This window comes from Phodopus roborovskii, unplaced genomic scaffold, assembly GCF_943737965.1.
Source record: "Phodopus roborovskii unplaced genomic scaffold, PHOROB, whole genome shotgun sequence".
In the NCBI taxonomy this organism is placed as follows: domain Eukaryota; kingdom Metazoa; phylum Chordata; class Mammalia; order Rodentia; family Cricetidae; genus Phodopus; species Phodopus roborovskii.
This window is the reverse complement of record NW_026125444.1, coordinates 20,644,379-20,659,502: the sequence shown is the minus strand read 5'-3', so window position 1 is coordinate 20,659,502 and position 15,124 is coordinate 20,644,379. Positions and strand designations below refer to the sequence as shown.

The window sequence follows — 15,124 nt, the reverse complement described above, 5'->3', positions numbered from 1 at the left end:
GGTGGAAGGTGAAGGGCCTAGAGAGTGACAGCAAGAGAATAGCAAGACCTAAGGTGGCCCAGCCTCAGAGCAGGGCAGAAAACATCCAGGGATGTTTGCAGATTTACAAAACAAAGTTCTATGAGAAATCAGGGGACCAGAAGCCAGCAAGTATCAGAGCCAGGAGGATTAACTTCTTGAGATGCAATCATGTGATGGGCTAGCTCGCACAAGGTACCCAAGAGCCCACTGTTAGTGTTTCAGAACCTTGCATGCTGCTTTTTAAACCATTTGGTAACTTCGGGTCAGCCTTGGTGGGAGTATTTTCACCAAGAAATAGGCAAGCAAATTAGGGCTTTTTCCCACTACCTGAGAGCTGGCTTACCAATCATACCACTTAAGGGTTCTCAAAACAAAAGGCTGTGAGACAGGCTAGAGGATTAATTTTGCAAGCAGAATCCTATGGCTCAGGCTGAAACCCCAGCTCTCCAACAGGTGATCCTAAGCAGATTCCTCGACCCGTCTGAGCCTGTCTTCAGGGGTACATGGTACCTATGCACTGAATGCTTAGCCCGTAGCAGGCTTTGGTCTCGGCGCTTACATACATTAGTTCATCAATTCCTAAGAACAATCCCTGGAAATCTCACTGTGACTGGCAGTGTAACAGGAGCAAACAGCCTGGCCTGAGACCCTGGCCTGGCTTCCAGCTCTACACTGTCTGATACGGCAGTCGCCAGCCACTTCACACTGCAAAGGACTTCAGTTTGGTAAATTGAAATTGAAGTATGTGATGTGAGACACATGTAAGACATTTCAGAGATTTTTGTTGTGTGTGTGTGTGTGTGTGTGATATGCCTTGTTAATGCTATATTGATTATATGCGGAAATGATACTTTGGTACATTAAATAAGTGGAATTAGATTTAACTACCCCTGTTTCTTTGTCTTTAGAGGGGCTGATGGAGTTTGTAATGACATCTGTGACTCGGATGTCTATGAGGAGTGCTGCCCCAGACTGATCTCATCTCCTGTTGCAAGCACTGAGTCTGGCATGGAACCCCAAACACACTAAACACCTGGGGGCCATTATTCATCTTAGTGACATCAGTGGCATTCACTGTGTAGCTCTAGAAGAAGTAAGGGAGAGCTCATGGTGTCCTCTCTGGCCGCCCACTTATCCTGGTCACTATCTCCACAGGCTAGAAAGCCTGAGGTAGAAGATCCTTCACAGTTCTTCAAGCTTTGGTATTCTCCTCGGGAGGTCAGAGAAGGTGGAGAAATGGTATGTAATTAAAGACATCATTAAGGCATGTCTACAACAGTACTCCCATGTTGGTGAGCCTGTACATGTTTGGGGGGCAAGTGAGCATGCACATGTACATACATGTGCGATCAATGTTAGCTATCTTCCTCAATCACTGTCAGCCTTATTCGTTGAGATATCAAGCCTGGAGCTCACCAATTCAGGTAGACTGGCTGGTGAGTGAGCCCTGGGCATCTCCTGTCCCTGCCTCCACAGCACTGAGGTTATAAACCTGCACTGCTGTTCCTGTTTACTTCGTGAGTTTTGGGGGGACATGTTAAACTCAGGCTTCATGCTTTCATGGCAAGCCCTTTGTCTGCTGAGCGCTGAGCAAAATCCCCAATACTTTTTAAATGGCCATGGGAAAAGCGCTCCTGTTTTGAGAGAAGTGACTTGGTCCCTGATCTGGGTACAACACAGAGAGGTTCAGTGGCCCCAAGGGTCATGTTATAAGCTTGGTCCCCAGTGTAATGGGGTTACAATATAGTAGAACCTTCAAGATGGAGGGAAGGCTTGATGTAAAGTAACTACGTCATTGGGGCATTGCCCTTGGAATGGATTAATGTAGCTCTTTGGGGAGCCTGGTTAGTTACCTTGAAAGGTTTGTGCAAAACAGACAAAGCCTGACCCTGAAGCCCTCTGGCTCCTGGATCACCATGAAATGTCTTCCATTCCCCACTGGGGTGTCTTCTGCCATCAGATCCTAACCAGAACTATGTAGAAGCCAGTGTAATGCTCTTGGCCCTCCAAAGGAATAAGCTAAATGGACTTCTTTTCTTTACTAATTATCTAGCCTTGGGTATTTTTGTCATAGCTATGGAAAGCACCTAACACACGCGTCATGGGTGTGAAACGGGCACTCATCCTTCCTTAGCCTCCTGTGTTATCAACTGTGGAGGCTCGTAAAGCAAGACCTATTTTCCATGGCACCTGTCCATTTATGCTCCTCACAATCTGCCAGCTCCCCACCTACCCAGAACCTAGGAAAGGTGCCAGACCCCAAGATCCACAAGTCTAGCCCCAGGGAAGCCTAGCACAGACACTCCACCCCAGCACTACAATGACCACGCTGTCCTACAGGCAACTCTGAGCTCCACCAGTCCTGCTGTCTGCCAGGCAACCTCCCAGCTCTTCTTCCAGCCCTCAGTCCTGGCTCTGAAATAGTACTGGGCGGGGTGGGGGGGGCTGGGGTGGTGGTGGAGGGATGGACAGCCAACTTCTCGCCGGGCTCTCTAACAAGTTCCGCTGGTCTGTTTGTTAAAGAAAAATTCCAGTGGGCGCATCCAACACATGGAACTCAAGTACAAAAATTATATTTATCCAGCCCACTGCCAGAGAGATCACATGCCCCGTGAGTCACTCCAGATGTGCTTAAAAACAGAGCCTCTGTGTGGAAGCCCAGTCCCCCAATCCCAGAGAGACTTAGGTTAGGAGAGGTACCAACTTCTGTCCCACCCAGGAGGCAGCATCCGCCTCCACCCTGTGGAGCCAGGGAGGGGCCCTTGCTGCCCTTCTAGAAAAAAAAAAAAAAAAAGCAGTGAGAACTCCGTTATCCCACAGAAAAGAACTCAGGGCCCACCTGTAGCTCCCAGGGTCTCACAGGGATAGAAGGTCAGTTTTCCTCCCTTCTGGAAGATGCTCTGGAAGGTCCTGATGCTGCTGTCGCTGTTCTCCAGCACCCAGGCTACCGAGTCCCGCAGATGGAACAGGGGTGAGTTGTTTCTATTCACGTGTTTCTCTGCCGCTCATTCATCTTTCCAGAATAGGATTGTGGCTGAGGAGTGGTGTCAGGGGTTGGGGGGAGGATCAGAAGAAGCCCTGTTGCTGCTTTGTAAACCAACTTTGCCAGTGCTCTCTGCTTGCTGGCATGCTCCTTTTTGGTAAAAGGTGATGGGAAACTGACCCTGGAAAAACATCAAAGCAGATGATTTGGGAGCCCGACGCAGGGCAGGTTGAGAACCCGTAGGATTGCCCCTGCTGGGGAGCTGGAATGCTCTTGACTGCTTCAGAGAATGGGGACAGTGTCTGTGCAGATCCATGCGGGGACTGCTTGGACCCCTGGGAGACAGTCAAGTTCTGTGTGACGCAAGGGTGGCCACTGGGATGCAGGCAGCTGCTACCTGAGGGACTAAACAGAGATGCTTGGCTACACTGGCCAAGAATGAGGCTTCCACACTGCTGTGGATGAGTTTTTGCAGCCAGGTAGAGCTGCTGTAAGAATAAAAGAAGGTGTGTGGGCATCCGTCCAGTGTGTTTAGCTCCTGCCTGCCTGCCTCTTCCATCAACCCATCATGTGCAAAACGCTTTCCTTTCCTGCTGATGTCCCCTCCCTCCCCTCGGGATGTCCAGGGTGGCACCTCCACTCCACTCTGTGCCCTGGCGCTGACTGTGCTTGGCAGGTGATGGGAGCCTATCAAGTCAGCTAGCTTATCGCCATCAGGAAGTGAGTGCTTCCCACCCCATGCCAGCCTGAAGGGAAATCTTTCCACTGCCTCAAGTCAGCTGAGTTCACAGTCTCAGAAAGATCTGGAAAAACCGTGTTCCTCAAGTCAATCCACAAGCTCTTTATAGAGACCCCAACTGGCGTGAGGATTGGCATGGTGACATGGATGTGCCCCTCCTTCTCAGAGACAATGTCAGGGAAGGAAAGAGTGGCCTGTGCTGCAGCTCTGCATGGCAGAGAGGAGGCAAAGGCACCTATCTTTTATGTTGTAATCCTTGTGACTAACCCTGATTATTAAGGACTAGCCATGCCTCTGAATAGAGCTAGGGAGTGAGTGTTGCTGAGATGTAAATAACAGACTTTTCTCTCTCACACACACATACATACATACACACACATACACAGACATACACACATATACATACATACACACATACACAGACATACACACATATAATACACACATATACAAACACACACACACACACACACACACCTGTTCATCGTGTGCACAGTCACACTTGGGGGTGGAAAGCAGAGAGATCTTAGAATTGGATTCTGTCACTTACTCTGGTCACACCAGGAGCACAAATTAATTTGCCTATTCAGAGGAGACAACGGCATATACTCTTCTGAAGGCATAGACTGTCTGGAAGCCAAGAGACGACTGGACATGTGACAAGGCTGATAAACATGGCAGCTGCTTCGGGAGCTGGACTAGGAGAGTTCAGCTCTGCCTCTAACGAGCCAGCTGCTCCATCTCTGGAAGACTCCTAGTTTCCCTGGCTGTTCTTAGCAGGTAGCGTCTTAACAGCTGCAAAACTTTGAAGGCCATATTCAAAGATAATGCTTTGAAAATGATGAAACACTATATAAATGTCAGTGGCTATATCACTTAAAATTATTCATTAATTAAAAGGTTGAGGCTCTCAACAGAGGTTTGATAGCCACACCTGAGGCTCTTTGGGGAAGGCTTTCCCAACAGCCCTCGGGTTCTAGGAAGGATCAAGGCCAACACAAATGACCAAGAGGCCATTATTATGTGAAGGGCTAAATTTATGGTTTTTAAGGCTGTGTTCAGAGGCAACAGATGATATGGAGTCCTTCCAAGTTTCATCAAAACTCTTCTGTGTATCTGTTTTTTATTTTTCCTTTGTCTTAAACATTTTTTGCCAAAGAACACAATTCTTGTGACTTTCAGGTGGGCTCAGTTAATAGAGCTTTCCCATGCAAGCATGAGGCTCTGAGTGACCCCAGAATCTGTATAGAAATGCTGGGTGTGGCTGTCTGTGATTGTAATCCTAGCGTACTGCACTGCGGAGGCTGAGGTAGAAGAATCCCGGAGTTCACCGCCCACCAGCCTAGGCCAATGGTGAGCTCCAGGCCAATGAGACATATTCTGTCTCAAGGAAGATGGGCAGCTCCTGAGGGTGACATTCTCAAGGCTGTCCACACACACAGACACACACACACACACACACACACACACACACATACACACACACACATATACACACACACACACACACTAAAAGGAATAAGGGTTTCTCACAGGTATTGTCCCTTCTATCTTATCTTACTCCACCCTGCTTTCAATGAATTCCCTAAAATGAGTTTGAGGGAATAAGGCTGTCTACCTCCATCTTCCCCCCACATTCCGCAAACCCGACTCCTCTAAATAGAAAGAAACCCAAAAGGAGTCCACCCACCGTCAGGACACCTCTCCCCCCTTCTCCCACCCTCTCCCTAAGAAGTGCTCTCCAGGGCTCCCCCCAGCATAGGAAACTCCACAGCAAGATCCAGGGTGGCCATCCCCACCCTCCCAGCATGATGAAATCCCAATGACACGCCTGTGGCTACTGTGGTTAGCAGGGCCAGCCCGAGGACACTGACCTACACACACGGCCCACATCCTAGCATCTCAGAGCAATATTTGAAGGGAGAAGACTTGCCTGACTTTAAAAAGCTAAATAATAATAATAATAACCAATAAGCAGAGCCATATTGTTAGTAGATGCATATAATTTATTTCTATTTCCTTACATTGATTTACATATGTATACATACATACATACATACATACATACATACATACATACATACATATCCATGTGTATGTGTACCACCTTGTACTTGCAGAGGTCAGAGGACAGCCTGTGGGAACCAGTTCTCTCCATCCACTCAAGGTGTCAGGCTCAATGGCAGACACGGTACCTCAGCCGTCATACCACCCCCTAAATTGTTTATTTGGGAAGCAGTGAGGTAAAGAAGCTAACCCTGAGGGCTAGTGGAATCTCACTTTCAGATGTGTGTCCTTGCTCCTGGATGCTCTGCCAGGGAAGGGCAATGGCCAGCAAGAGTTACCGCTGTCACGCAAGTGTCCCCTAGCCTCCATGCAGATAACCATTTGTAGGCAAGAAAAGTAGAGAGTCAGGCAAGAAGGGACACGCCCAAATCACCCTGCTAGAGGGCCGAGTGGATGTGACCCATGTCCACCTGAGATCAGCCCTGCTAACCCCGCTCATTTGGCATCATTTAATCCCCCTGTTGTGGAGCTTTTTAGTCAACATAGCTCCTCTAACACTGTCCCGTGAGGACCTGGCACAGAGAGTATGATCCAAACAGCACCAGCTTTCCAAAAGGCTGGCCCAGGAGCCAAAGTGAGCGACATCAGAGTCTGGCAGAAGACCTTTCATAAGCAAGGGCATTTCCCTCCCACACCCAGAGTTTCTTCAGGGATTCATTCACAGCGGGGCTGTTCTTTGGCTCAGTGTGGTCTGCAGCCTGAAGCCTTTCTAACAGGTTCTTTGGTGCAAGTGCTGTGCACGGCTGAATGGACTTCAAGGGAGTGCTCCAGGAAGGACAGCAGGAAGGCAGCGAGATTCCTGAACCAGGAGCATGACAAGTCAGAGGTCAGACTGTGACTTGAGCCAGCTTCCTCCTCAGGCGCCTTCTGGCTGAACTCTTATGTCACAAAGTCCACACAGGATAAAGCGTGGGGAGATAGCAACTGCCTTAAACAAAGACAAATGCAAAGCTGTTGCTTCTGAGCTGGAGCAGGGACTCCAAAGAAGAGATAAGAGTGTGCAGACCAAAGCCAACCCTTCTTAGCTAAGACCAGACCCGAAACTCCAGATGATGGTAGAGTCACTCTCTTGCAAAGAGGAAGGGTTTTGTTTGGTTTTACTTTTATTTGTTTGTTTGTTTTTGTCTCTTTTTAAATTAATTTAATTTTCACATTTCAATCCCAGTTCCCCTTCCCTCCTCTCCTCCTGCTCCCCACCCCCCCTGTCTCCCCCAACCCCACCTCCCATCTGAGAGGGTAAGGCCTCCCCTAGGAAGTCAACTAAGTCTGTCCCATCATCTTGTTGAGGCAGGAACAAGAGGAAGATTTTGTAAAGCAGTCTGAAAAGAACCAGCTCAGTGGCAGAGTGCAAAGTGAGCCTCTATGGTATCATTTACCCAGTAAACAAACAGTGATGGGCACAACGCTAACTACCAGGAATACAATGATAAACAACACAGACAGGTTCCATTCCGTCACGGAGCTGGCAGCCTGAATAAAGAAAACATGACTTGCTGGATTTGTTAGCAATAAAGTAAGGACAGAGGTTAGAGTGTGTGCAAGCGCTTATAGTTTTAAATATGAGAATCAGAGAAGGCCCCATTGGGGGGGGGGATCTCTGATGTTGGAGCACTTGGTGCTGTGTGAAGGTTTTTGCTTGTCCTCTGGAAGAAGTAAAACCAGAGATGGCTCTGGGGTGGAGTGACATCTGCAGGCCCTTGTTTCCAGACTTACTGCTCAGAACAGATTAAGGATGAAACCAGGGGGGCTGAGCTAAAGGCATCATTAGCGGAGATGCTCAGGGTTAGAAGACCAGTAGGCTGCTGGGATGTGGCAAGATGTAGGCAAGCATCCTGATGAATCTGGAAAGGACCATCACCAAAATTTGATGATATGGGATGTTAAAGAAAGAGAAAGCTAAAGATGGCGGCTGAGCCACTGAGGGAACAGGGAAAGGCTGGGGATGCTGCAGGAGATGTGTGTGAGTACACATGTGTGAGCATGTGTGAGTGTGCATGTGGTAGTTGAATAATAATGGCCCTGTAGGCTCATAGAGATCGGCACTATTGGATGATGTGGCCTTGTTGGTGTAGGTGTAGCTTTGCTGGAGAAAGTGTGTTGATAGGGGGTGGGCTCTGAGGTCTCAGAAGCTCAAGGTTGGCCTATGTCTTCCTGCTGCCTGATGACCTGGATGTAGAATTCTCAGCTCCTTCTCCAGCACCATGTCTGTCTGCCATCCTTCCCAATATGATGACAATGGACTAAACCTCTGAACTGTAAGCCAGCCCTAATTAAATGTTTTCTTATGTAAGAGCTATTGTGGTCGCCGGGTAGTTACGGTACATTGCTTTAATCCCAGCACTTGGGAGGCAGAGGCAGGTGGGATCTCTGTGAGTTCAAGGCCAGCCTGGTCTACAAATCAAGTTCTAGAATGTGCTCCAAAGCTACACAGAGACATCCTGTCTCAAAAACTAAATAAATAAATAAAATTAAAAGAAATAGTTGCTGTGGTCACGGTGTCTCTTCACAGCAATAGAAACCCTGTGACGGTGTGTGGAGAGTGCATGTGAGAGAGAGTGTGTGGCTGGGAGTGTATGCATGGGTTGGGACTGGAGGGATGTAAGTGGAAAACAGGACATTAGTCCCAAGCTGGAGTTAAGGGAAAAGAGCAATTACAAATCCCCAAAGGAAGCTCCAGGAGGAAAGCCTGGAAACCTAAAAGTTGCAACATCAGTCCAGCACTCAGCGTGGCCAGGAGAAGGCTGAAAACACAAGGCTGAGATCAGCGTATAACTTTGCAAGCAGGCAGGGGAGAAGAATGCATACCCATGTCAAGGGGAAGGTAGAAACACATGGAAGACACAGCCATGTGTTTACGGATCCCGATAAGATCCAGTGCAGAGGAGAAAGTGAATGGTGGAGGAAAGAAAAGCTTGAATCGCTAGATCTGCATCTTCATAGAGGCTTCATGTACGCATGGAGAATGTGGCTCTCAAGACCATAGAAAGTGGTGTGTGTGTGTGTGTGTTCATGTGTGTGTGCTCTCGAGTGCATGTATGTGTGCTTGTGTGTGTGAGTTCATGCGTGTGTGTTTGTGCATGTGTGCATGCGTGTGTGTGCGTGCGTGCATGTGTGTGTGCTTGTGCATGTATGTTCATGTGTGTGCATGTGCCTGTGCATGTGTGCATGCATGCATGCATGCATGCGTGCACGTGTGCCTGTGTGTGTGTTCATGTGTGTGCATGTGCTTGTGTGTGTGTGTGTGTGTGTGTGTGTGTGTGTGTGTGTGTGTGTACCCGTAGCAGGTGACTGGCATGAGAGAGGAGCTGAAGGTGGGAAGAAGTTTTCTGAGAGAGTGTGGACAGCAGTTAAGGGTCTATGTGAGGGGATGACTGAGGCTTTAAAATACAGCTACTTGAAGAGGTAACATTTCCTCCAAACACGGGCAGGTGTGCCCATGACAAGACGGCATGAGTTGAGAGACAGTTCCATGGGTGAAGGTGCTTGCTACTGAGCCTCATGACCTGAGTTCCATCCCTGGGACCCACATGATGGAGAGAGAGAATTGACTCCCAAAACTTGTCTCCTGACCTGCACACATGTGTGATTCATTTAAGGGCATATTGTATATCAAACACATATCTCCCATGATTCTTGAGAAATGAAGACCAACCAGTCATGGAGCGAAAGAGTGTTCGCTGTCTACCTGTATCTGTGAGGTCGGGCTTTGGAGCCTGCAGGATGGTTATCATGCTCTCTGTCCTATCTCAAGCCAATTGGGTGGTCCAGGGCAAGGCCCTTAACTTCTACACAACTTCATCTCTAAAATGGGAAGTGGAGACTTACTTCTCTGTGGATGCATGGAAAAACACAGCCTGGTGGCAGGTACACAGTGAATACTCCAGGGTTATTGTAAATATATGAGTGCCATGCTTTAAAAGCTTCTGTTCGAAGTTCAACCATGTGTCTCAGCAGAAGACACGGACAGGACTTGCTGTGACACATGAATCACGAATTTCTGGATCCAGTTTCTAAAGTAGCTTGATCCACCAGGCATGATCATGGCTGGTGAATCATATGTTCTGTACGGATAGGTACAGATACTCATTTGCCTGTCAAGAAGGGGACAATGCCTGCCCTCATCCCCAAGGCCAGCCTGTCCTGCAGACTTACAAGCCAGAAGACCAGTGAATCCCAGGTGTCCCTGAAACAAGAACACAGAGACCATGAGGATATTCACACCCCAGAGAGATGCTCAGTGCCTGCTCTGGGTGTATAATACTAGGGAGAAAAGCAAGCAAGCAAGTAGGCCAGGTTTACACCCCACAAAATATACACAAAGTCTGTGAGTGTGAGCAAAGCCCTCCAGCAATCCTTTTGTCTGAGACCCAGTGGTCCAGCGGATACGGGGACATTCTCTAGCACTCTTTGCTGTTCCCAAATTCTCTCCCTTGTCTCTCTTCCCTCTGGTGGGAGGAGGATGCAAAGTCTGATAGTGGTCCAGGATCACGTCCTTGACAAGCTAATGCTGCCACACAGTTCATGGATGGCTCACAGTGAACAAGGAGCTAAACGTACAGTAGCATACATACATATATACATACATACATACATACATACATACATACATACATACATACATACATATATATCCCAACCCCTTCACCTAAGGCTCAAGGGACATCTCAGAAGAGGGGATGGAACGGTTCTAAGAGCCAGAGAACCAAGACAGGATACCTGCCGCAAGACACAGTCTTTTTTATGTGATAGGGAAACTGCACCCAGGAAACCCCAACAATATGGTTGCCTAAATATGACCTTAAAAATGACAACACAGGGGCTGGAGAGATGGCTGTGCGGTTAAGAGCACTGGCAGCTCTTCCAGAGGACCCAGGTTCAATTCCCAGCACCCACATAGCAGCTCATAACTGACTGTAACTCCAGTTCCAAGGAATCTGGCATCCTCACACAAACAAATGTGCAGGCAAAACACCAATGCACACGAAATAAAAGTAAATTCTTTTTAATAAAATCAACAAGGCCTTTGTTAAAAAAAATAATAACACCACTGACATGTCAACATGGGTGGGGGAAGCCTCACAAGGCCACACCAGCAGAAGAAGAGCTACACGCAATTGATGGTTGGGGGGAGAGGGAGAATCGGCCTTCTCTAGGGATGAGGCCCCACACTCAGGAGGTTAGCAGACCCCAGGAGGTCAACCCTACAACTTATGAACAACACTAATGAACCCAGCAGCTTGTCTTTACAGATATGTATGTGTGTGTATGTGTGTGTGTGTATGTGTGTGTGTGTCACATGCATATATACATATAAAACTTATAATTAAAGAATAAGAGACCATGAGTTTGAGAAGGAGTCAAGAAGAACATAGGAAGAGTTGGACAGAGGAGGGTAAGAGGTGCTAATGTATATAAGGTGCTCATATGAAATTCTCAAAAACTAAATTAAAAAAAAAAAAACAAAGATGTTCTGGGGGAGTTAGGAGTGAAGTTTCTCTCAGATCCTAGCTTGAGTCAGTCCATCTTTTCACACAGGTATAAAAGAAAGGCTCAGAAAAAGGACAGAGGGAAGATGGTCAGGGGTAAGGTGTTTGTTGTGCAAGCAGGAGGACCTGAGTTCAAATTCTCAGCACCCACGTAAAAGCCAGGCATGGCAAAGCCAGAGCTGTGGTATGAGGACAGTGGGTCCCTGTGGCTCCCTGACCAGCCCATCTAGCTAAAACAGAAGCCCCAGGTGAAGGAGTGAGATATCTGGATGTCAGCCTCTGGTCTCCACCTCACGACCGTACAAGCAAGTCCACCATCACACATATGTGTACACACACGTGCACACACAAACACAGAAACAGCTCACTCCTTGATCTATCCCAGATATCCAAGTTTCAAGAACACAAATCCTGCTGGGCCCCTCCCTTGCTACTTCCAAGCAACAGGCGCATAGAAGGACAAAACTACGTCCACCCCAGGCCTGAGGGACTTGTGACAACGGCCGCAAACGGGCTAAGGCCACCTCAGCAAAGCTGCATTCAGCCACTAAATTTATGTGGGGAGCAGGAGATTTCAAAGGCAGTTTCAGGAGAGCATCTTTTATCATTTCTGATTGACATCATTCTGGAGCTCTTTACAATGCTCCTGCCCTCTTTAGCAAATTTAGCAGAACACAATCTGACACCCATGGCTCGGGGACACCGCCACCATGCAGCAGAGTGACCATCGATGGCTGTGAGAGTATAGCTGCACAATTTCAGAGGGCCACCCACACAGTCTCTGGTTTCCTAAAGGTCACAATCCTTTTGTCAGTCATGTGTGACTGGTGTCTGCTGCATGAAGGGGCTGAGCAGGTGGCAGGGGCTGTTTGACCCAGTCCTGAAAAACTGTGGTTTCCCATAGTCGTCTGTGACAACAGTGTCCTGCTTTTTCCTTCACTCGTGCATCCCACCAGGAACCCACCCATCTCCCCTCAGCTTCCAAATGTGTCCCTGGCCTTGCCTGTGCCAGAAACGCACTGTTAGATAAGCCAGCCCTTGCTGGAGCTCAGCCCCCTGGCCCCGTGCAGCCCAGTGTCAAGGTTCTCCCGGCAGCATGCTTCCTTTCCTTTGTCTTCTGGGTGAAGACCCTTGGCATTTCTACCTCAGATGTCTGGCTTAGCCGAAGTCTCTGCTCACAAGGCCCCAACGCAGCGCTTAGACACTAATTGCTTTAAGCACTCGGGTGTGCAGTGTGTCAGGCAAAGGCTTTAGGGACTCCCTTGTGGGGTTAGGGAACTCTTATTTGCTTGTTTTTGTGTGTTTGTTTGTTTTGTTTTGTTTTTCCATTTTGCCTCGTCTGCTTTGTTTTACCCTAAATTTCACAGTACAAACGTAGCCCAGGCTGATAAATGTTTCCCAGGTTTTTTGGATGCTTTTGATAGCCTGACATGCCTGGGAGCTCTCCCAGACACATGAAGAGAGAGAGCCTGTCGCCTCCCCTCTCCTATGTCCACCCGCTTTCAAGATGCGCTTGAGTGCTTCCCACGAGGTTATGTCTCAAGAGGTGGCCAATGCATGTGCCAATCCCAAAAATCACTGTCTTGCCTCTTCCAGCTGCATTGTTCCCTACAGCCCACCGGCCAAAGAGGTCCTTGTCATTGCCATTGAATCCGGTCCTGCAGACCTCCCTGGAGGATGTGGAACTCCTCTATGAGGTAAGCAGAGGGAAAGCCATCGATCTAAGCCACCCAATGATAGCACCTTCTCTCTTTTTCTGAGGAGTGGTCTGCCTGGGCCCATGGATTTGAATGGTCTCGCTGTAGCAGGAAATAGCCTAGACTCATTGCTGGAGGTGATGAAATCTGACCTATGCCAAAGTAGGGATTCCTGGGACCACCTCATCGTTCCCATGTGTCCTGACAGAAATGGCAGTTCTGTCCAGGCATAAGGAAAGGTGGGATTTGTCCCATAGGGGCCACTACCACACACAGGCATGGAGTGGAAGGTCCCAAGCAAAATCTTCAGACATCACTCATCAGTAGTGTCCTGGCAAAGCCACACTGGGACCCAGGCATTGTCATGTCTCTGAGGCTTTGCCTGTTATAGAGATGGGGTCTGGCTTCCCCACTAACTCCACCCAAGTTTCTAGAAGCCTGTACCACCAGACAGGCTTCCTTCTGCTTACACCTGCTTGCCTGAGAATGCACTCCTCTGAACCATCAGGCTAGTTTCTTGAGATCACTTGGTTCAGGTCAGTGCTAGAAGCTTTAACCTCAAAGTCTGAGCATCTGTCTGTTTGCCAAGAGTTTCTGAGCCTGAGTCTTAACTGCTATGTGGAGTTAAAGTGTGATACCCAAAAGTCCCTTCTGGCTTTGACACCTAGGGCACAGTGAATCCAGGGAGGAGATTTCAAACGCTGTCCTGGCCAGCAAACTGCCATGCACAGCCTCTACCAAGCCTCAGAAAATGGGAGTCACAAATCAATGGTCCAGAAAAACAATAGTGTTGTAGAAGGCAGAGGAGAGCAGAGGGACAGGAAGACACTTAAGATGTGGAGTCTTTCCATTCTTGGAGTATTTACTCGATTCCTCATGGAACAGGGCAGGGATGAGGATGATAGACATCGCCCCTATTCTTGCAAGCCAGTGAGATAGGACATCTCTGTATCCCAATGCCCCCAGCACAACCCTCTGAAGTCTTGAAATTCCCAACTTCTTGTTACAGTTTTATCTGTGATGGTCAGTTTATACTTCAGAAGGTCTTTGGTGGGTGAGAGGGAAAAGAGAAGATGGCATAATTAACTAACTGATGACATTGTAGCTGACGACACCAGACACCATGTCACATGTGCCCATATTTGTCTTGTATGATCCTCATGCTTTCCCAAATGGAGTAGATACTGTATCAGATCGTTTTACAGAAAAGAAAGGTGAGGCTCAGAGATGTCAATGAGGAAGATCAGGGCTGGGGCCCAGTCCCTCAGAGTCTAAGCTCTATGTATGGCTGCCTGCCTCCTTACATGTGGATAGTGACGCTTACTCTGTCCTCAACAATACTTGGCTTTGTGTTTTTCCTTATCCCATCTTTCTCCACAGCTCTTGCTGGCTGAAATCGAGATCAGCCCAGACCTGAAGATCTCCATCAAGGATGAGGAGCTAGCTTCACTGAGGAAGGCTTTGAACTTCCATTCAATCTGCAATAATATAATCCCCAAGCGCATCCCAGATATCCGCAGACTGAGCACCAGCCTGGCCAACTACCCTGGAATCCTCAAGAAAGAAGACTTTGAAAGGACGGCACTGACCCTGGCTTATTCGGCCTACAGAACAGCCTTGTCTGAAGGGCATCAGAAGGACATCTGGGCCCAGTCCCTCATTAGCCTTTTTCAGGCCCTGAGACATGACTTGATGCGGTCCTCAGGCCCTAGAGTGTCTTCCTGAGAGATTGGCCCATGCCAAGACCATGAAGCAGGGACAAGCACACAGTCTTCCAGAGCATTCATTCTCTACTCTGCTTACAGGGACCAAGAAGAAAATATGTACTGCCCGCATAGAATAGCAAAGATAAATGAGTCATCCCCAAAACTCCTTCATTTCTTGTTGTTTTCTGACATACATCTCTGAACTATGATAAAATGTTACCTAAGCAAAAAGAAAGGGCTGGATTGGGTTTTCAAGATATGTCCAGAGGCCAACTGGTCTACCTGGTAATGAGCAGAAGTCTAAGATATACTTACACACACACACACACACACACACACACACACACACACACACACTTAAACACACAAGAGTATGGACTGAGGGTGGAGTCTGGGCATGGCAGGAAGATGGTGAACAGATTCCT

The 15,124-nt window shown here is 48.1% G+C and overlaps 1 protein-coding gene across 1 annotated transcript; it reads left to right on the top strand.

The window, feature by feature from the left end:
* The first annotated feature begins 2,916 nt into the window (after positions 1–2,916).
* Positions 2,917–15,025, top strand: Fam180a (family with sequence similarity 180 member A). Its single transcript, XM_051175917.1, has 3 exons — positions 2,917–2,992; positions 12,893–12,993; positions 14,374–15,025. The coding sequence occupies exons 1-3, from the start codon at positions 2,917–2,919 to the stop codon at positions 14,716–14,718; spliced, it is 522 nt and encodes a 173-aa protein (XP_051031874.1). The 3' UTR covers positions 14,719–15,025.
* The last annotated feature ends 99 nt before the right edge of the window (positions 15,026–15,124 follow it).

Coding starts and splice junctions, on each gene's coding strand:
- Fam180a (XM_051175917.1), top strand. CDS start 2,917: ATGCTCTGGAAGGTCCTGATGCTGCTGTCGCTGTTCTCCAGCACCCAG. Junction 2,993..12,892: donor GTCCCGCAGATGGAACAGGG/GTGAGTTGTTTC, acceptor TGCCTCTTCCAG/CTGCATTGTTCCCTACAGCC. Junction 12,994..14,373: donor ATGTGGAACTCCTCTATGAG/GTAAGCAGAGGG, acceptor CTTTCTCCACAG/CTCTTGCTGGCTGAAATCGA.